The sequence below is a fragment of the Protopterus annectens genome, chromosome 7.part1, assembly GCF_019279795.1.
Source record: "Protopterus annectens isolate FY-2018-M chromosome 7.part1, PAN1.0, whole genome shotgun sequence".
Classification (NCBI taxonomy): Eukaryota; Metazoa; Chordata; order Ceratodontiformes; family Protopteridae; genus Protopterus; species Protopterus annectens.
Genome location: NC_056740.1, coordinates 499180346 through 499202781, shown reverse-complemented (window position 1 = coordinate 499202781; position 22436 = coordinate 499180346). Strand labels below are relative to the sequence as shown.

General features: G+C 42.6%; 1 protein-coding gene across 1 annotated transcript in view; it reads right to left on the bottom strand.

The window, feature by feature from the left end:
* LOC122807606 (TRAF interacting protein) overlaps positions 1-22436 on the bottom strand; it is a 676961-nt gene that overhangs the window by 14800 nt on the left and 639725 nt on the right. Inside the window, exon 14 of the mRNA XM_044078516.1 lies at positions 13832-13882. Coding sequence (XP_043934451.1) covers positions 13832-13882 — 51 coding nt within the window. The remainder of the gene's footprint in view (positions 1-13831; positions 13883-22436) is intronic.

Below are 22436 nucleotides of genomic sequence, written 5' to 3'. Positions count from 1 at the left end.
GGCTTTCAGAGTGAACAGAGTCCTCAGAATCTTCATCTGTGGGGAGAGGGTCAGGGGGTTCAACCCTAGGCCTCTTATCAGGAGGAGTCTGGGATCCTCTCTCAGGATGGGCCTGGGAACCTCTGATCAGGGAAATTAAATCTGCGGCCATAGCCATGATTTGAGTTTCAGGAGTAGGCTGAGGTAAGGTCTTAGCAGAAAGATGCTTGGACTTGCTGGCTGCCTTGGCCCGTGTGTAGGCCTTGATAGACATGGACATGGGAGGCCTAGCCGCTCCACGTGCAGGAGTGACCTTATCCACAGCAATGGTCTCGGGCATTTCCCCGGTTTCAGTATCCGGAGGAAAGTCAATAACTGGCGTCGGAGTGGCCTCCGGTATCGGAAATGCAGTGTCTTCGGTTCGGAGCGGTGGAATAACCGCCTCAGAGGGAACCGAAGCACTCGCGGTTAATTTTGGCGTGGTGTCGGTGGAAGACGTGGGCCGAGGATGTCGGTCCCGGTCTTTTCGTTTCTTAGGAGTCTGCGTTGTCGGTTGTTCCGACGGCATCGTATAATCAAATTTATCGCCGAAAAAGTCTTCAGCGAACTCCGCCCGGCGCCTGAGAGTGCGCTTGTTAAAGCGAGCACAGGCGGCACAGGCCGAGACGTCGTGGTCTGGGCCAAGGCAAGGGAGGCAGTAAGAGTGGAAATCCTTATGAGGTATTTGTTTACCACAAGACAAACAATTATTTACTTTTTCAGTAATTTCTGACATCGGCTGAGGCAAGAAAAGGTCCCCAACGGGGTACTTAGCTTTTTTGATGACTTCGGATTCGACCGACCGGCACTTGCGAACTGCTTCTGCTTCAGGCACCACGCGACAAGAAAGACTGGAGAAGATGGCATCGGCTGATGCTTATGTACTCCAGCCACTCTGACGTCGGTAAGAAATGCGACATCAGCCGACGTCGGACCCAGACTTTGGAATCCGGCCGACCGAGGGCTGCCTGAGGCAGGACAACCCATATGTTATGAGTGCAGTTGCATTCTTGAAGGACATCTATTTTCCTCTAGATAAGTGAGGAAAGCGAGTACAAGAGCTGTTTTTCTCTAAGCAAGTGAGAAAAATAAGTACAGAAACTATTTTCCTCTAGGTAATGAGGAAGGTTGAGTGCTATAATATTCAGTAGCTTATTTAGTGCTTACAAGTTCTGAACAAGTGCTGAGCACGAATAAGCAGATTTAAGTGCTAAAACTAAGAATCTGCATCTGCACTAGACGAGTTACAGGACAGAAACAAGTGCAAATGCAGGCTTTCAAATCAGAAAATTGAGAGAGATGGAAAAGATTGCCCAAACGGCCAATAACTACAATTTCTGGGCCAGAACCACTCCTTATGTGGTAGACAGGTTACTTAGTGCTTACCACTCCCACTGATGAGCTGGAAAGCTTCTCTCCAACATAGAAAGGCCTGGGGGTATCAGAAGCAAATCTGTATCTGGGCTACACTAGTTACAGGAAAGGTAAGGAACAGACTTACAGTATTTTTTTTTTTTTTTTTTTACAGGAAAGTAGCTAAAACAGCAGTAAAAACAATTTGCATGCAGTGCATGCTAGCACACTTGAGTATGTAGCAATATTAGAACAAACAGTTTAAAAAATGCAATTACATTAAAAAGGACTAAAAGCAAGTGCAGAAGGCGTTTATTAGGTAGAATGTGGTAAGGAGATGGGACTGGGGGAGTGCCCCAGATCAAATCTACAGTGGGGCATGCAACTGCAAAAGCCACCAAATTTAAACTACGAGCCAGAAATGGGGAGGGTGGGTGGAACAAAACACTTTCAGCAGAGGTCTGAAAAACTATAAGTAACAATTAGCAGTGCAAACTCTAAAACCAAAAAAATGTACTTAGCTCTGTATATTTCCAGACAGATTGAAAAGCAGTCTCTCAGAACACAGGTTCCAGCAATGAAATGCAGGCTGTTACTAACGGGTACAAAGCCATTACTTAGACTGTTATTGAAGGGAGTGACAAGTGGTTCTGCTAGGTCCTGTTTTAGACCATTTACTAGGCAGACTGGGATGTTATCCAGTCCCATAGAGGCTGTGTTTTTGGCCATGGAGAGTGCGGTTATGAACAGCTGTTTGGAGATACTAGGTAGAGGACTGGTGACAGGTATGCTTAGGGTATATGTCTGGTGGGGACGGGGGTGGGGTGAAATTTGTGCCAAATCTGTATGCTAGCAGACTGGCGATGTCCTCGAGGCCAGTATGAGTGGTCCCATCCACTACTAGTTCGACACAAAGCTAGGCCTTCCCTTTTAGATTTCTGATGTAGCTACAGAATGTCTTGTGATTATCCGTAGCTAGAGATGCTAATTTAGCTTTGTAATTGGCCTTAGAGGACTTTACAAGATCTCTAATTTGCTTGTTCATGCTGTGGAGGGTGTCCTTCCTCTGCTGAGTCAGTTCCCTCTTGTTCTTAGATGTTAGTTTAGTTTCTTCCTCTTGTTGTATAACTTGTTTATGCTTGATGTCCACCAGAGTGGTTTGTTTTTTGTGAAGACCTTTTTTGGTCCATTCAGGTACAGCAGAGTCTGTCTTTAAGACATGGTATTAAAAAAAATCCCAAGAGAACAAGACAGAGGAATATATAAATATATACTCATCCAGCTTACATAGGTTCTCAAGTGTTTACTAGGCTAATGACCACAAGGGCATTTTTAAGCCTGGCCATGCATTCCAAACCTCTGATAAGTTTTGGTGCCCTTGATAAGTGTAAGCAAGGGATTGGGAGATGAAACATTTACATGCAGGGACCTAGGAGATGAACCATTTACATGCTACCTGTGTCCATTAGAGACATAGGTGCCAAACCAGGGATAATTTCCTGTTCCCCATCAAATTATACAAGTTGCACTTGAATTGGGTTAGGGAGGAACTCAGTTTCACATGGATGGGGGAGCCTGTTCCAGGGGTTTGACAATGCCCTGTATGCCAGGCATAGATCTCCCCATAAAAGCTTGTAGGAGACCGAATACAGGTATAGGGCTTTGAGGCGATCTGCATAGGACGTTTTACTTACACCCTGTATTCTTTTAGTGAGGAAGCTCTGTGGATGTTCCATTTGTTGGATATGCCTGGTTAGGTACATACCAAAGGGGGCACTGTACTCTGATAGATCTGATGAATGTCAAACACAGTGGAACAATGACTTCCTTGGACTTTGATGCCACACCTTTGTTTATAAGCTGTGCGACATAGAACGATTTCCTCATTACTGTAGACACGTGATGGTCAAAGGCTAGATTATTATTTGTGTGTGTCCCCAAGTCCTTGACTACTGGGTCAACTCTAAGGGATATGTTGTCAATATAGTTACCAGGGGTAGATGACTTCCCACAGGACACTATTATGCATTTCTTGGCATTTAGTTTTAGTCCATGGCTCTGACACCAGTTGTTTGTCTGTGTCAGCCCTTCCTGGAGAACATTTGTGTCAGTGAGCAACTCAATGAAGCTCTTAATTTGCAATCTGCAAATGTAGTCAACCAGAGACCATTGATATTGGCCTTGACTTCAGAGAAGTAAATGCCAAAAAGGAGCAGTCTAAGGACCAACCCTGAGGGATTCCACTTGTGACTGGCCTCTTTGTAGAGGTGGACGTCCCAATTCTAATTTCCAGAGTCCTGTTTGTGAGCCATTTGGCTATCCACTGGGTGACACATGGGTTTGTACCTAACCTCGAGTTTGTCAACAATGCCCGAGTGGGGTTATTGTGTCAAATGCTTTGTCAAGGTCAAGCTAGGGAATGTGAACCATTCTGCCCTCATTCATTACTTTGGTGACCTTCTCAAAGAAGTCCACCAGGCTGAGAGTAGGCATGACCTGCCCTTGATGAAACCAAATTGGGTTAGGATCCAGTGTCTGGAGGTTTACTATATCAGCATTGATCATTTCCACTATAATTTTTTCCATGGTTTTACATACAAGACTAGTAAAACTTATGGGTCTGTAGCTTCTAGGGTCTGTAGATGGCCCATCTTTGTGGAGAGGGATAAATGCTGCTGTTCTCCATTCAAAGGACATGACACCTGTTTGGAGGCTACAGTTAAATAACAATTCAACAAGGCCTGATATTTAGAAGGCATACAGGGATATTGTCTGGGCCCACTGATGCAGTGTTCTTGGACTTAGAGACAGCATTAAGGACCTGTTCCCTAGTGATAGCAGGGGGAGTTATATTTGATGGTATTATCCGGGGGAAGGCTGAGGGGGGAGACGGGGTAAATTTGGAATGCCAAAATAATTGCTGGAAGAATTGACATCCAATACTGAGTAAAGAAAAATCCATTATGGAAGGCTCTTCCCAGATCAACTGATGAGTAAACATCTGTTATATCTAACAGGTTTCCTTCAGAGTGCCTGGAATGTTTCCTTGCTTTAAACTTATTGACAATGTTTGCTCAATATACTGTTTGTTTGCTTACAGTATGTTGTAATGATGCATGTGAGATCAAATGATGTGCTATGTACCTGACTCTTAAAGAGTCTTGGAGGACAACTAGTTTACTTCTGAGGACATGTTTGGAGGCTTTAAGTACTTGATTAGCTAGTTTATTGTGAGTGATGTCATGCACTTGTGTTTAAAGCAAATGAAGTTTAAGTAATAGTTCTGAAACAGTCTAATATTGAGAGTCACCCCTGTAGTGGAAGAAACATCCTGAGCAGCATCACCTAACATCCCACGAGGCTGAAAGTTCATAAAGGCCAAGTATTAGAAGCTCAGAAAGATGAACACTGGAATATGCACGTGCCAAATGATATCACAGTCCTGGAGTTTCTGTCAATAAATGATGCTCAGTGAAGGAATGAAGCAGTGAGTAAGAGCTCTGTGCAGAATCATCTACAGAAGAGATTGCCCTGAAGCTAGTGCTGGAATATGCCAAACTCCTGGGGGAATGCAATGGAATAAGCCAAACTCCTGGGGAAGTGCACTGGAATAAGCCACACCCCTGAAGAGTGCAATGGAATAAGCCATATCCCTGGGGAAACGCCTTTAATAGCAACATTTTTTAAAATGGTGGTGTGCTACTTCATGCAAGAAACAATGTAGTAAGTAACCACTGAAAACAGCTTGCTTAGCCACTCCAACTCACCTTCCTGTCAGATACAGAGACAGACTGTTGACCTTCCCGAATTCATGCACCCTCTTCAGGCAGAACCTCAACTGGTGGTACACGTCCAGGGTTTGAAAGCTTATTTCTCTTCTGCAGTTGTCTTCTGAGATGCTATTTGTCAAAGACCAGATTTGGTTTGTTACATATAAGGGGCCTGTGATTCTATAAGCAGAAGTAATGGTCACGATAAAAAGATATCTTCCAAAAGACACATTTCACAGCGATTGAACCGGCAGGGAAGAATGGAGGACTAGGGTATGGCCAAGCTTGTTAATCAAGAAGTTTTCAACTATTAAGAAGAAAAGACAGTCTTCCAAGTAGGGTGGAGATACAGAACTCCTTTAAGGAGCTCATCAACTAGTCAGTTTTAGGGCATGGCACTGCCCTCTACAAGGTCATGATGGGTGGAAATGTCATAGAAATGCATCCTGATTGTGGAATACACAGTTGTCTCAGACTAGTCAAATTCAGATTCAAATTAATCAAAAGAACATCTTCCACTTATCAGAATAAATATGAAGAGTGGAAGGCTCTAGAATGTTTACCCGCATTCCAAAATTACACACAAGACGAGAACAGTGAATATAATTTTCATCACTTCATCTTTCTTTCAGGTCTCCAGTTAGAACAGATGAATTAATACTACATTCTTATTTCACTGCAGTATTCAGTTCTTTTTTTGACCTTGAAAAAAGTAATGCAACAGCACTCAACATGACCATCCAGTCGTGGAACTTAAACGTTCACATATACATCTGGGAACTTCATAGACAAAATGTCATGACACACCTCCTCCCAATGCACCAATTTTGTGTGAGTGGTCTCTTACAAAGAAACTTTGTAAATTTTTAATAAGAAAATGGACACACAATACTAATGCATCCCTTGGTGATATCAGCACAGGGATAGTTTGAGGTATATCCACAGACTATAATGGATGCCACACCATGCATGTGCAGTGGTGTGTCCTCTGAAGTCTATGCCCCCATGCTATCCCTATGGTGACGTGAAGGATAAAGGTCAACTAAACTTTGTGTCATGTCAACATAAGGAAAAGCATTTTTATAATGTGTTCATAACAAAGAGTTTCTAAAAGGAACTGGGAGGCAATTGTAGTATGTTACTGGTAGCACCATACACTGCACTACACAACATAAGCACAAAAAGGACAGTTGTGTATACTTACCATAAACGTAGATGTTCGAGTGTGTTCACTGTTGCAGTCCTTAGATGTGCACAGACAACTTAGATTCTATTTGGACAGGACTAAACATCAAAGGAAATTTGAACAACTGCCGGTGGCATTTGCTGCAGGAACAGAGGGGAAGGCTATTTCAAAGCAAACCATCTCCAAATGGATAGGCCATTGCATTCATTTCTGTTATAAGCACCATGGAAAACCTATCCCACAGGGGATCAGATCCCGTTCAACCAGGGCTGCATCTACCTCTACAGCCTTTCTCAGAGGCATACCTACCAGGGACACCCTAGAAGCTGCTATCTGGAGTTCTGTACATACTTTCACCAAGCATTACCATTTGCCAATTTTCTCTAAATCCAGAGCTGGCTTTGCCACTGCAATTTTGCATGGCCTTATATTATAGCTGGTCCTAATGTTATCTAAATTCCTCCTCCCATCCTTAGCTTTGGGAATCTACCCAAATGTAATGACTGCAACAGTGAAACAGGAAGAACATAGTACACTTGTGTACTCTTACCATAAATGTAGATGTTCAAATGTATTCACTGTTGCAGTCCTGGTTACCCTCCCCCCAGCCCCCTGACTTCTTTTGGCGATACCTCTTCTCTCCTTTTCAATGCTTAAAAGCTTTTTGGTGCATTTGCTTTTTTGTTAGAGCTATTATCTTGTATATTTATAGATTTAATTGCTTCCCATTGGGGGGGGGGGGGTACCTGAAATCTGGGGCAAATCAAACTGATGTAATGACATCGGCTGCATGTTTTATACCCCTGACGTCACGGAAGAAGAGACAGCAACCAACGTAGGACCCAAAACTTTGTTAATCAGGCCGACTGAGGGCTACTGCAAGCAGATAACCCAAATGTAATTACTGCAACAGTGAAACACGAAGAACATCATGGAAGAAATGCCTTCTAAAGTTAGTTAAAAGAACATGTACAGAAACATTATGCCTATTCCTGCCCTTTATCCTCTACAGTCCTTGCTGAGTACAGGAAAAAAACAAGTTATTCTTACCATAATGTTCCATCTGTGTTGTCGATCTTTATCTATTCTTGACTAATGGGTATATGGTTCTGAGTCTCGGAACTGATCCGGACGTTACACAGCTTACACCAGACAAAAAAATCTCTTGAGCTTCAAGTTTACCCACAATTCCCCTCTTCAAATTACCTCAGATAGACTTTGCTTATAGAGAACTACCATGCAATAAAAGTCAGAAGCCTTGTCCAAGGTGCCCAAAACAATAAGAACCCAGGACAGGATGTCAGTCCACCAGAAGCCCAAAGGAGGGGGCAGGCAGGGATGGAAGAATAAATGAAGATCGACAACACAGATGGAATGTTATGCCAAGACATAACTTCTTTATCTGATGTTGTCAATCTTCATCTATTCTTCGCTAATGGGATAGAGTCCCCCAGCTACCTTGTATCCTGGGAGACCTTATGGAAGGACATTCCTGAGCATCACAGAACCAAAAGATGCTCTCCCCCTGGAGACCATCTCCAATTTGTAATGTGTAATAAAGGTATGAGGCTTAACCCAAGTTGCAGCAGCGCAAATGTCTGACATAGAAGATCTGGACTGAAAGACTGTAGAAGTCACCACTAATCTTGTAGAATGTGCTTTGACTGGTTTCAGAAGAGTCATATTCAACTTTTTTGTATATGAATGATATGCATGCTCTCAACCAACTGAAGAGAGTTTCCTTGGAAAATAGTTTTCCCATAGTTGTACTGGCGAAGGATATAAACAGTTGATCAGATTGTCTAAATTGCTTTGTTCTGTGTAAATAGAATCGCAACTGCCAATGAACATCCAGAAGGTGAAGGCAGCATTCTGCTTTGTTAGAGGAATTCAGAAAGAATACTGTTAAGTCTATAGATTGATTGATATTAACATCCGACATTACCTTAGGTAAAAAGGTTGGATTGATACCCTTTATGGAAAATTAAGTAAGGAACTTTTCAGCAAAGGGCTTGTAACTTGGGGAATTGTCTCAAGGAAGTGACAGCTACAAGAAATAAAATCTTCCAAGAGAGAAACTTTAAATCACAGGTAGCTGCAGGTTCAAAGGGTGGCTCCGTGAGTGATTGCAGCATTAAAGTCAGATCACACGGCAGGAGAGGATCTTTAAAGGGGGGTTTTAAACGTACAGTACCTTTAAAGAAAACTTTACAGAGCCTGCGGGAAATCAAGGGTTGGACTGCAAAACCGATATGAAAATTCAAAACTGCTGCTACAACTTCGACTGCAGGAGCAGAGGCTCCCTTATTAAAAATGGCAGTCAGAAATTCCAAAAGTTTTTCCACTGGTGCTGAGAAAGGGTCTAGTCCATTACCACTAGCCCAAACAGAAATCCTCTTCCATTTATTTAGGTAGAGTGTTCTAATGGATTGTTTATGTGAACATGAGAAGGTAAAGCATTATATACCTGGAAACTAATGGAAGTGGAAGAACCAAGCTGTCAGCTTGAGAGACTGAAGGTTTGGGCATACTAGTCCCTGAGGATGGGTCGGTAGATCCGGAACTGGGTCCAGAATCGGCAAAGAAGATGATGCCTCAGGAAGGGAAACCATATTTGTCAAGACCAATAAGGCACAATGAGAAGCACCTTTCTTCTCAAACTGGATGCTTTCTTGAGAAACACTGGAATCAGAGGACCGGAGGAAAGGCATCAAGCAGACCTGGGGCCAATCGTGTAGAAGAGCAGCTCTGGGTGACTTCTCCTGTGGTGGAATTAGGGCAAAATAGTTTCTGCACTTTTTGTTGAGGGGAGAGGCAAACAGGTCACAGGAAGGCTGGCCCCAACGAAGAAAAATCTCCTTCGCTACTCTGGAGTTCAGAGACCACTCGTGAGGTAGGAAGATACATTTGCTCAGTTTGTCCGCAATTACATTGGAAGTCCCTGGGATGTGTTTTGCTGTCTGAATGGTTGGAAGATGTAGCCCACTGCCACACTCGAAGGGCTTCAACAGAGAGTGTAGGACTTGCCCCCCCCCCCCGTTTGTTGATGTATCAGACTACTGACGTCTGATTGAATAGATATCATCCCTAGACATAAGGCAGAAACGAAATGCTTGCAAGGCCAGATGCACTGCTCTTAGCTCCAGATCACTGATATGCAGGCTGGCCTCGGAGGGGGACCAAGTGCATTGGACTGTCTTCCCTAAATAATAACCCCCCACCCCATCTAGGTCACTATGGACTTGGGCTGGGGTAAGACAAAGGGATGACCTTGAAGATTTTCTCTCGATCGCATCCACCAAGAGAGATCATTTCTGCATCAGCTGGAAATGAAAATCAAGTGGTCCATGGGATGAATCGACCATTGGTTTGCTAGAAGCCATTGAAGGAGTCTCACGTGGAATCTTCCTAGTGGAACCAGTGTGATAGCTGCTGCCATGGTGCCCAGAGCTTGCAGAATCAATTGAGTAGGAATTTTGTTTGAGCGCAGAAGAGGCTGAACCTACATCTGTATTTTCTGCAATCTGCGAAGGTGAAGTGATGCTATGCAAGCAGAAGTGCTGAGACGACCTCCGATGAATTCCATGTCTTGGGTGGGAGTTAACTGCATTTGGCAATATTGACTGTTGCGTCCAATTGGTGGGACAGGTCCAGAATGAAGTCTGTAGGTCTGTTGCAGTACATGCCTGATGAAGTGGTGAGGAGCCAGTTATCTAGGTAAGGAAACACTTAGAATCCGTGCAGCCTAAGATGTGCTGTGATTGCCGCCATTCATTTGGTGAACACCCTGGGGGCTGTGGTGAGACCAAAGGGCAGCACCCTGAATTTGAAGTGACTGGCTCCTATTTGGAAGCAGAGAAGCTTTCTCGACTGTTTGTCCACTTTTATATGGTAATGCGCATCTTAAATGTCAATTGAGCACATCCAATCCTCTTTTTCCAAGAATGGAAGAACAGAGTGAACCGTGACCATCCAGAAGTTTGTTTGTTGGACGAATTTGTTTAAAATGCTGAGAGACAGAATTGGTCTCCGGTCCCGTTTTCTTTGGCGTTAAAAGAATCTTGAGTAAAAACTGGATCCTAATTGGTCTGGTGGGAATTCTTGGATGACTTTTTTCTAACAGCTTTCATACCTCTACTGCTGCTTAAACTCTCTGGAACATCAGGGAGTTTTGCGGGGATCTTGGATAAAAGTTGAATGGAATTCTGTATCCTCTGGTAATTATCCTTAGCACCCAGGCATCAGTGGCAATGCATCGCCAGGCGTTTGGATGCAAGGAAAATCTTCCCCCGACTGCTTCCAGAGGCAAGCAATCGGGCCTCCCTTCAGGAGCACTGATATGGTGGTCCAGAGAATAAATCTCTGGAACCCTAATTCTGTGGACCACTCCTGCCTCTTGGATGGCGTCTTCCAATGAAACTCCCCTATTTGCCCAGAGGGGAATCTGATCCACTTGCATCCCGGAAAGGCTTTTGGGATTTTTTGAACCAAGTTACCACTCCTCTGAATCCTGGAGTAGGATTGTGGAGGAGTGGAAAAACGCACACCCACAGTAGACAAAGTCTTTCCATCCTTTTCATACTTGGACAGAGTTTCCTTAACGTTGGGACCAAACAGGGATGACCCATCAAAGAGGGCATTGACAAAGGAAGATTTGAATGGTTCCACAAACTCAAGACAGGCACATCCAAGCTTGGCTTCAGATAGAAATGCCTGAAGATGCTGACCTGGTCGTCCCTTTGGCTACATGTGCAATGCGCCTCATGGACAAGTTTGATATAGACTCCAGGGTCGCTAGTTGGGAGGCTACATTTTCCTGAACCCCCTCAGCCACAGCTCCTATCTGGGTATCTGAGAGCTCCTTGACCAGATCCCTTTGGAGTCTAGTAAAATGTGCCAAAAAATTCAAGGACCTGATGGAGAAGGTCGATGATGCATAGACCTGCTTCCCAAATCTGTCTATCGCCCTGGACTCTCGGTTTGGGGAACGGATAGTAGAACTTCCTTTGACAAGTTATTTCTTAGTGGCAGCCACTACCACCATAGCATCTACTACCAGGCCCTTAGCCCAGTGGGTTGTCCTCTGGGGAGGGGGCATGTTCAATGGCGTCAGGGGCTTTCCATGCCCGCTGAGCAATTAACTTAATTAAATCGTCAGCAGGTGGGGTTACCCAGGAGGTAGATGGGTGTGTGCACCAAAGGCCTGCAAGTACACGGATTTCTCAGAGAATGGGTCTTTGGGCTTTCAACCATCTCTCTGCTTCAGGATCACCAAAATGTTCCCAAAGGAGACATTTTCTGGGGGTGATCATGGGGAACCCTCCCCTTCATTGAAATCCATGGCTTCTGTGATGGATTCTTCTGGAGAATCGATATGCTTCCTCTTGCAAGGGGGTTCCTCGGCAGGAGCATCTGAGGAGGACTCGGAAAAAGGGATATCCTTAGGAGGCAAGTCTTGTGACAGTGATGTGAGCTGTTCCAGGGTTAAAAGGTTGGTGCCATAACTGAAAAGCCCAGGGCCTCATGGGTGGGTTCCAATAAACCAGAAGCCACATGAGAGGATGGCGTAGCCAAAGCCCTTTTCATGGCCTGAAAGGCAGGACCCCCTGAGGAGGGATGGGAGCCCAGAACAGAGACCGACAAACTTGGAACTGGGGTCACACCCCACCCAGAGTCTCCCATCTGGCAGACCAGAACAGAGGACAAGTCTACAGTTGCCATAGCCGTAAGGGATACAGTGGGCTCAGAAAAAATGCTCGGAACTGACACAAACCCTTCATACTCGACAGCAGAGACACAGTCCTGGGGACCTGACTGCACCGAAGGGACCTCAGCCAGACCTGGCAACGATGCAGTCAGTGCTGAGGTCATCAGAAGCTGAGTGGTCGGAGCCAAAGGCTCTAAAGTCTGAGTTCAGGTTACAAGAGGAGAGTAATTGGGTGTTGTATGAGAAAACCCAGCTGCTCCGGGAGGGAAAGTGGTCTGAAGAGTCGAGGAAAGACCCCTAGCTGCCAAGATCTGGTCAACCAATCTAACAACATTCAGTTCCGGCAATCTTCTGGTAGTGTGCATAGATGGGGCTGACAGAGACTCTGGTTTCTCCAGAAATGGACTTTGTAACTGTCCAAAAAAGGAATCCACTGAAGGTGAATAAACAAGACCTGGGTTCCAAAGAAGCGGACAGCTTAGGTGATTTATGTTGCACTGAGGGTGAAACAGCTGATGCAGAAGTTGGGTCCGTAGAAGAGATAAGGCTCTGCACTGTGGATATATCTCTGGTGCAGACAGAACTGAAGGAGTCTTTGGTGCAGAAGATTTTGTCTGCTCCATCAATTTTGAAACTTCTGGTTTTGGTTCCAAAGATCAGCCCTCAGAAGCATATTTATGTTTTTTGATGGTTGGTGCCGAAAGGGATGATATCACCGATCGAGACGATTTAGAGCCAGAGGGGACTGGTTGGCCTTGGGTAAGGCTTCCTCAAAAGGGGCCTTAAGAAGCCCTTTAAGGATTAGCTTATTTTCTCTTTCAGCTAGGGTTTTATTGCTAAAACCCTGGCAAATGGTACATTCCACACTAAGATGAGGCACTCCGAAACAGTAAACACATTTGTCTGAATTCGGCAACTTTCTGCCACACTCAGAACATTGTCTGAATCCAGTAGTAGAGGATTTAGGCTTTTCAGACATAGCTATCAAAAAAAGAAAACACACACACACATACATACACAAAGATCTAATAGAGAAAAAATTCTGCCAGCAATGGTAGAAGAGATGTACTACAAGGGTATAACGAAAGAAACTACTAGTGATGGTAGTGGGAAAGAATTACCGTGTACCAGAGGGGAAACTCACTCACTCAGCTAGACTAAACAGTAGAAATTTAGCAAGAATTAACGGTGAGAAAACTAAGCTACTAAGAAAAAAGGGAATTATTATTAAAAATATTAGAAAAGTTTGAAATTCACTTAGCTGCGAGAGATCAATAGCTGACGCATCTGGTTCACGAAAGCGGCAAACAAAATCTGGGGTAATTTGGAGATGGGAATTGTGGGTAGACTTGCAGCTCGAGAGATTTTTGGCTGACACGAGCTGTGTAACGGCTAAATATACCTATTAGTCAAGAATAGATGAAGATTGACAATATCAGATTATATGTTTAACAATTTTTACAACAACAATGCAAAACACTTATCTGCAAAAAACTGCCACATAAAAGGAGACTACTATTTAGTCAGTCTGTTTAGTTTCCTGGTAGAAGATATTTGCCAGGTAGCTCTGTTTAATCAGGAAGGTAAACTTCCCAGTGATGCTTTACCTACAGTAGCACTCCTACCAGAGCATACAGCACCTGACTAGTTCCTACCTGCAGCGCACTAAGTACATGTAATTCCAGTATCTTGTTTCTGTCTGTAACATGCAGTGCTCTTCCTAAGTTGCAGTGCACACAAAGTGTACACAAAGGCAAAGTACACAAACAAGCAGGATGTCACGCCATCAAAAGATACAGGTTCGATGAATTTTGTTCTCCCGCCCAAGCCATCAAAACCAGTTCTGACCTAAAAAAACAAAGAATAATGATTATTTGGTGTTGCACAGGGACATTTCTGCTTTGTTGTTAAATCTCTTCATGGTTTACAACTAATTACATTACTGTCAGCATTTTAGTTTTAAAGAAACAGATATATTTTGAAAAATCCCAGCTAGATCTGCTTACCAATGACATGGCCTTTCCATCAGTTCTTGGTGTTGTCCCCCAAAACTTAAAATCCAGAGTCGCTGACTAGGTTCATAAGGTGGTCAACAAAGCAGGCTCCCACTCCTGTCCAGCACATTTACCTGATCATGTATGATGGACCACAGATCTCATAATGACACCAGAAAGTGCACAGTGTGCCCTTGTGCATAACTATGTCTGCCAGGATTTAATGTTTTCCATCTTCCTCATGTTTCCACAGTTATGCAGCAAGTCTTTGCACTCAGAACAAACAGCAGTAATCTGACCTTCCTTTCCTTCTTCCTAATCATTTGATGACACCCTTAATTTACTTTTTACTGGGTTTGTTCATTGTAATAAGCAGGTTCATTTGCAAATGAAAATTTACCACCTTGACATGAATGTTAACATACAGCATCCAGAGAAAAATCAAACAAAACAGTCTGGGTGAAGTGACAATACCACAGGAATATCTGAATCCTGTTATACAAGGAATGGTGAGTGAAAATGGCTCCTTATTCTAATGTCTTCGTATGAAGCTTAGGAAAACAGAGTAAAACAGAAACATACTTTTAGAAGCTATAAAGGTAATTTCCTAAGAGCACCAAGGTTGGAAGGGTTAATCAATAGGTCATGTTAGTTATAAGATTAGGTAATTAAATGTAGTTCGTTAGAGATATATACAGTATTCTCTTTGCAGGATTCTAGAAATACAGTCATATTAAAGCAGGCCTATATTTTAATTTTATACATGCAGTTTCAGTAAGTGCAGTTTCAACAGAAAGGAATGTTTCAGCGAAATAACTTTCAGGCCAAAACACTGATAAGGATGAGACATGCTCACAGAGTGCATGAAACGCATGGTACAGAAAAAGGACTTGTTTCGATAGTGCAAGGCTTGGGAACTAAGATTAAAGAGGTATAAAGAACTTATAGGAAACGTACAGGGTTTTAGTATTATGAGGGATACTTTATGGACAGAAGTCAGTCAGGGAATACAGGCCAGTTTCTTACCAATATTCATGAAATTAACAACAGAAGTTTGGTACTGATACACAGTCTGGACACAGAATGTCCAGAAGTCCAAAAATACAGAAACCAGTGTTAATTCTGCCATTCAGGAGGAAAGGAACAATTCTGAGTACAGAAACGCTGGACAGCATAAGGAATACAGAACCTACGTACAGTATAATTCAGTCTATTCCAGTTTATCAGCACTGTTACTTGTGATAGTACGACTTGATTCGGATATTGTTGGCATCTATCTCCACTGTATATGCTGCTACTATATAATAAACTGCCTATCAGACTTAAGTCTGTACAGGCTTTTATTCTGAAAGCTACACAAAGATTTCGCACAAAAGGAGAAACTGAGATATTTGGCACTTGCTCAGCACAGCCCTGGGTAATTACAAGATAAAAATCTATAGTTCTTTCAGTTAATTATTATGCCCTGTACCTCACTGCTCTCCTATAACTTCTCCAAAATTATATGGCCTGAAACAACTAATTGAAAAGTGAAAGCAGTGGATATAGAAAGTTATTTGGCAGCCTTAAACTGAGACCAGGACTTTTATAACATGAGAACCAGTCACCAACTACCCATTTGTGGCTGCAGAAAGTATAGATGCCAAGAACTTTGAATAACTCTAGATGCTTCAGTACATTCACTGTTGCAGTAATGACTTTTGGAGAAGTTTCTGGCACAGAATGTCTAAAGGACAGCCTGACTAACAGAGCTCCACACCCTTCCCCCTCCTGGCTGCGTAGAGGTCTTCCTACCTAGATGTTAGTGGTATAAAAAGCATGTCTCGGACTGCCATCTTCATTTCTTTCTTAGGGCCGATTCATGGTGGCCTGGTGTCACTACACTGGCTGCCCTGGTCATTGTGACCTGTAGGGCAACACTCCAACAAGAAACTGCACCAAGTTGCCTCTGCAGGTTTTAAGTCAACTCTAAGGAGAGAAGAAACATTGTTAAGGTAAGATAAGAGAGTAGAAAGGAGGGAAGGTAATGAGTAGCACCCTACCCTCCCACCTTTACCCAAGGATGCCAACATGGTTTGAGAAAAAAGGGGATTACGGGAGGGAAATGGTATGACAGCAGTGAATATAATCTAAAATGTACATACTGTATGTTCCTAACACAGCTGTACTATGCTCAGCATATAATAAACTGCTGCAATTATGAAAGTAAGACTCCCAAAGCTTACGGGTCAGTGGGTGGCTGATCATTTGAAGGATATGGCTGTAGACGCCCCTGTAAAATGGATATAGCAAACCCTGTTGTGGCCCTGGACATAATACACACACTGTAAAGTTGGATAAGTGTGGACAGATGGCCAAACAACTGATTTGAAGATGAATTGTGTATTGAACACCCACCCAGTGAAGCAGGGGTGATTGTAGTGCCCTGAGTGGAATGAGATTTAACAAGCCAAGGAACATCCTTACCAAGAAATGAAAACCTGAAGCAGATACAGTGGGCTATTCATTTGGATATGGTCTGTTTGCAGATTGGCCTCCCCCTCCCTTAAGCAAGAGACAACTCATCAGATCTTTTAATTTGCTTTGTTTTGCCTATGTAAAATCTCAGCTCTGCACATCCAAGCAATTCTAGGATCATTTTCATTTTGCTTTGAGGTAATGGAAAAAAATAAAGGGAGACAGGCAGTTTGTTTCACTGATAATGCTGTTACCATCTTGGGTATGAAAATTGGATTGGTACATAGTGTGACACTATCTCTGTGGAAGATGAGGAAGGATTCTTTGCACAAAGGCCAGCAACTCCTGTATTCTTCTAAAACAGGTTACTGCCGACAAGAAGGCAGTCTTCCAGGACAGAAACTTTAGGGGTTTAAAAGGAGCTGCCTCTCAGATATAACCGAGGTTCCAAGCAAAGTAAGATATCTCTTAGAAGGTTTAAAACGCAAAATACCCATGAGGAAACTGCTTTACTGTTAACATGGAAAAAGGGGGCCCACAACAGATATGAACCGGATGAAGTACATACACTGATAGAGGCAACAGATAACTATTTTAAAAAAGTCCAATAGTTACATCAGGATTAAAAACAAAGGTGCTGCCTTTGTGTTCTGACTTTCTTTCCCCCCATTTAGCTAGGTATGATTTCCTTGTGTTTGGTTTCCTAGCCTCCCTCAGAATGGAAAGCACATGGGCTCTGAAGACATGTGCCTAAAAGGGATGAGAGCTAAATAATCCATGCTATCAGCCTAAGCATCCTTATTGGGTGTATGACTGGCCCCTTCTGAGTCAACAGAGCCACAGTCTTGAGGGAGCAGGTTCAAAGCTGCGTTTAGTAAGCTCTTTGGAAAGAAGAACCAATGCTGTGTGGACCAAAAAGGTGCCATAAGCAGTATTTTGCCTATTTCTTTACCTTCTGTAAGGCCTCCAGGTATTGATGGCATTGGAAAAGAAAGCAGTAAAGCAATAAACGTGCACATGTTATGCAGATGGCATCTGTGACACCCCTGCACTGGCCCAGTAATCAAGGAGCCTCATTCTTCACCACTAGCAACACTGAGGGACATACACAATGGGAGGATAAGTACACACACAGTAAAGTACAATTTTCCTTAAGAGCACACAGAGATCAGGGTCAGTCTTGGGCTGGTTTCTCCCTCTTTCTCGAGGACCCCAATAACACTTCCCACTAACACAGCTATAAGGTTGAGATCTCAGCTGAGTAGCCAAGCCAAAACCTCCAGTACCCTTCTCTGTCCAACCAGTGCTTTGTGTTCCTGCCCAAGTAGCCGAAACAAATACTTTGAGATTTGATTTATATACAAACACACACAAACACACCTGGGAAAGGCTGGTACAGGTTTACTACCTATACCCCCTTCTGCTCAGACTATAAGGTAGTTCCAGCTGCCACCAGCAAACTCTATCAGATACTTAAGGCCCTTAAAGGGTGTCCAATCCTACTGTGTAATATTATTAATAATCCAAATGGTAGTCTGACCAAGAACAAGGCTATTTAGGAGTGACCTGTACAGTGTGACCAAATACATATGTAAGTACTCTAAGAGCTTAAATATGTCTCACAAATATCAGCCACATAGAGAAGTTTAAATGTGTTTAATAATATTAAATGATACTAACTCAACACAATGACTTCAGAGTTCAGAATCACAGGAAATATTTTTAAAACAACATTGCAGGACAGTCTCAAATAAATACAGAAAACATCTAAACTAATATTTACTATATTCCTATCTATATCTAAGAAGAAATACTATGCCCTAAGAACTTACTTATAGAACAACAAGCAGGCAGAAGTGCAGATGATGATAATGATGAGTGGATGTTTCCAGGCCCAAGACAAAGTACAAAATGTACACAAAAATACACAGAGCTCTTAAACATCACCTTTTACTGATGGGTTATAGCTTGGGTGACCTCACTCTGTCACCTGACTTCAGTTCCCAGGCTAAATAGCAACTTAACAGAATTTTAACATCTCTGTGTGAGAAATGCATCTCTCAGATCTTTGCTCAGAACTGTGTAGCTGCTACAAAGTCATAGAGCAATAAAACACTTTACGTTTTAAACCTAGTAATTACTTTTGTTTCAGGAGAACAGAAACTTCTAGCTCTAGACATTGTGTCTGTTACTGAAATGAAACTGAAAGATAATATCTTTTGTTTACAGCCCAGCTTTTCAGGTTAATCTTCTATGTTCCAGCAGGGTATGCTGTGGTTACATTCTTGAAGCTCAGTATATATAACATACAGCTCTGTATAAATCATATCAATATTCACAAATGACAGAATTATTGACAAAATTCCAGATAGCTGGGCTGGCAATATTTCCCTGTATCACAGCAACAACTGTCCCGGCCCCAAGTGTTTGCACCCAGGTGTGAAATTTCTTTATGTCATTCTTTTTCGGGAAGAAAAACATCTACTACATTCCACCTGTGAATGAAGTCCAGAAATGTGTCTCTACATAACATCCATTTGTTCAGTCTACTTCTGTCCTTGTCAGTTGGTCTACCAGAGTTTTCTTGAGATGGGATGTAAGAATTCCTGAGGGTCAATCCTAACTCCTGGGCCTGAACCCAAGTGGGTCCTCTCTGTATGTAGATGTACTACATCGTGATAGTGCAATCAAGATGAGCTGGGAGGATGGCATAATGGTTAGTTAGGGTGCTTACCTTACAGACATAAGGTGCAGAGTTTGATTCTGAGATGTGGTACTTGGCTAGACTTAAAATGGCCCAAAAGGGGAGTTAGGCTAGAACTAATCTATGAACCTAAGATCCACTGTTGCCGAACGGGTCTGAATGCCTTGATAGCTAGACTGACTGGCATTATTCCCTTTATACTGATTTATCTTTTCCTAAGGTTCCTAGTTCAGGCCTCCTGGGTGCTCAATTTCCATACATGTGTCTTGAGGCTGTGTCTGAGTTGTCTGTCTCTGGGACTTGAGCACTCTCAGATTAATGACTCAGCGGGACAGGGCAGTGTTTTGACTGGGCATGTTCTTGCAGCACTGCGGTTCTGCTGTGTTACAGTCTGAAAATATTTTGACAGAAAGAGGACTATGCCTGGGAGATGAAAGGTTAATATGTAGTTACAAACTTGCAGTCCAGGGGACAACTGAGAAGCCTAGCCCAAATCTAAGCAATGTCCAGTTAACTTGCGTTTAACAATTTAACTTGCATTTGGGAGGAAGTACTGCAGCTTCTGTTGTAGGTCTACCAGATTCAGGAACAGTTTGTATCCTACAGCTGTGAGACTTGTTAACTCGGACAACAACCATAATATCGGATACACTGAAGCCTCTTTTTTTATTTAATCCTGCTGCTCTGAGCAATTACCGCCAGTATTACTACTATACATGATGGCTATACTGAGTCATGTCTAAGGTTAACAAGTGCAATACAGTAACTGAACAATTGCTACTCATTAGTCTCTATTTATTCTCCATCTTAACGGTGAATGGGTTTACTGGTGGGTATTTATTTTTTTATTAATTATCATTGGATAATGGGTATTGAGTGTGTTTATGTAATGTGAGCTACCTCTTGCATGTTATACATGTTTTCTTTCTTGTTATTCTCTGATATCACTGAATCTATATTATTTGCAGTACATTTCTCTCCTGAGCTGACATTTGTAATTTAATTTAGGCTGCACTTGTGTGATCCTAAATGACAAAGTTTCTTTGAATCTTTGAAATTACTTGTTCAGGGTCCCACAATATGTAAATGAGGGCCAAGGGAATCTAACCTTGCATTACAAGAACTATAGCTCACAGCCTTAACCCCTATGCCAACTCCCAGATCTTTATTATTCTTGGTCCAGCAGAAACAGGTTGCATCATCTGAGTAATACATTTGATTTTTGCTAAGTTTAGAAAGAAGGCAACAAGTCTTAAGTTTGACTTTTGGTAAGTTTAGAAAGAAAGTAAGAAGTCAGTGTAAAATGCAATGCCTTTTGTACCTTCTCTATGGAAGCTGCTTAAATAAAGTAGTAATCCAGCTCCAGGTAGATGTGAATGCGCTTTGTTCTGCAGTAGGCAATCACTGGAATCAGGGCTTTGTCAGTATTCTGGGTGCAGCAGACAACCCAAATTGTAAGTAGATAAACTGGTAATGGGAAACATTGCTTCAAATTTGAGGAAGCATCTTCCCACTCTGGCTATGTGAAAGCAGAAATCTTTTAGAGCCACGGCGACCATATAAGCTCGTAGGAAGAGGAGAAGTAGGGTCTTGCAATGTTGACATCTTGAACTTTGGGACTTGCAGAAATTTGTTTAGTCCAGACAGATTCAAGATGGGCCTCCATGGCCCTTTTCTTGGAACAGGAAAACAATAGATGGTGACTATGACAAGACTTCCTAAAGAAGAGGGAATACCAGGTCTACTTGGTCCCATGGGACTGACTATTGTAAAGGATATAAACACACATTAAAGCCTCATCTTTTTGCCAACAGGTCTTTGTAGAGGTTCAGAAAGTGTTCTTTCTGGTTCATTTAACTTGCAGAGGCATCTCCTCTAAATCCAAAAAAAAATCTCAATTCTCCTTTACTTATTTTATCAGGCCCGTCTGTTAAGTATAATTCCCTTTTGCCATGTATTTGTCTAAACATATGACTCAACTTTAGAGACTTCTGAGATTAAAGATAAAAGTCTTGAAGACAGTCAGTTAAGACGACAGATAAGCATCCCTGCCTCTGTATTTAGATGCTTACAGACCCCTTTATGGTGATGTGTCAACCCTTTCAAGCAGTGACTCCTGTTCTTTGCAGATAAAAAATATTCCTAAAATATTGTTAAAATACTTAAACATTCATCAACAGATAAATGAGATACTGAGTGACTGAATCATACCCCTCTGTATCCCACACCAATAGTATATATAAAACAAGTTGCACCTTTGCCACCTTCAAGGTACAGCTGGATAATTAGATGAGCAGCCCCATTCTCCGCTGCCCTATTTTAAATCACCTTCATTGAGGCTGGGGGGGGGGGGGGTAGGGTCCTTCTGCATAAGGTTTATTGCCTAAGCTTGTAATGTTTTTTGAACTGACTGCTTAATACTTATTAATGAGCCTATGGCCTCCCCAGAACAGTCTGTGGTAAGCTGGTAGTGTCAGTTTTAGCTTGGAATGAGCTGCTCTAGGTTTCTATGTGAAGGATCACCTTTAGAAGACTCAGGTTGTAGTTGGGTATCTGAGGCCTTGATTACAGTACCACTTAAATTCTCACTTATTAACAATAAAAGGTTATCACCCTCACCCTTGTTAATTACAATTCACATGTTGGAATTTCAGACCCAGAGAAAGGCTTCTGGACCAAATGACAACAGAGTGGGTCTGGTTAATGGACATGACCCCATATCAAACAGTTTGATTTTCTGTATAGAGGTCATTCTAGAGGCTTTGGCAGAGTAAAGTGCCATTTTCATGAGCTTCAAAGGTCCCTTGCTGAATCTTATGACCCTGAGGCTGGGGGTGCCTTTGAACTACAACTGTTAATGGACTTTTAATGTTTCTAACTCTAAAAGGTGCAACTCTGAGTAATACTGCTTTTTCGGTGGGACATCATTTGAATTCAGCAAACAGCAGTGATCTGTGCCACCTCAGATCCAAAGACACGACAGTAAGATACTGCTGAGGAGGTTAATTATTTTGTTTAGAAGTAAGGGTACATTAACAGCGAATCTTAATCTTATTATTTTATTATATGTGGTTGCAGGCTTGTTTTTCCTCATGTGTAACAAGACCAACTAGAAAAGAAAACTTCAGTCAAACCTCAAAGTCAAGTGATTTTCACTCATAAAATGGATGGCACAGTGGTGCTGCTGTAGTGATGTCGCCTCACAGCAATAAGTCCTCCACTTCGATTCTCGGCTGGGGTGCCTTCT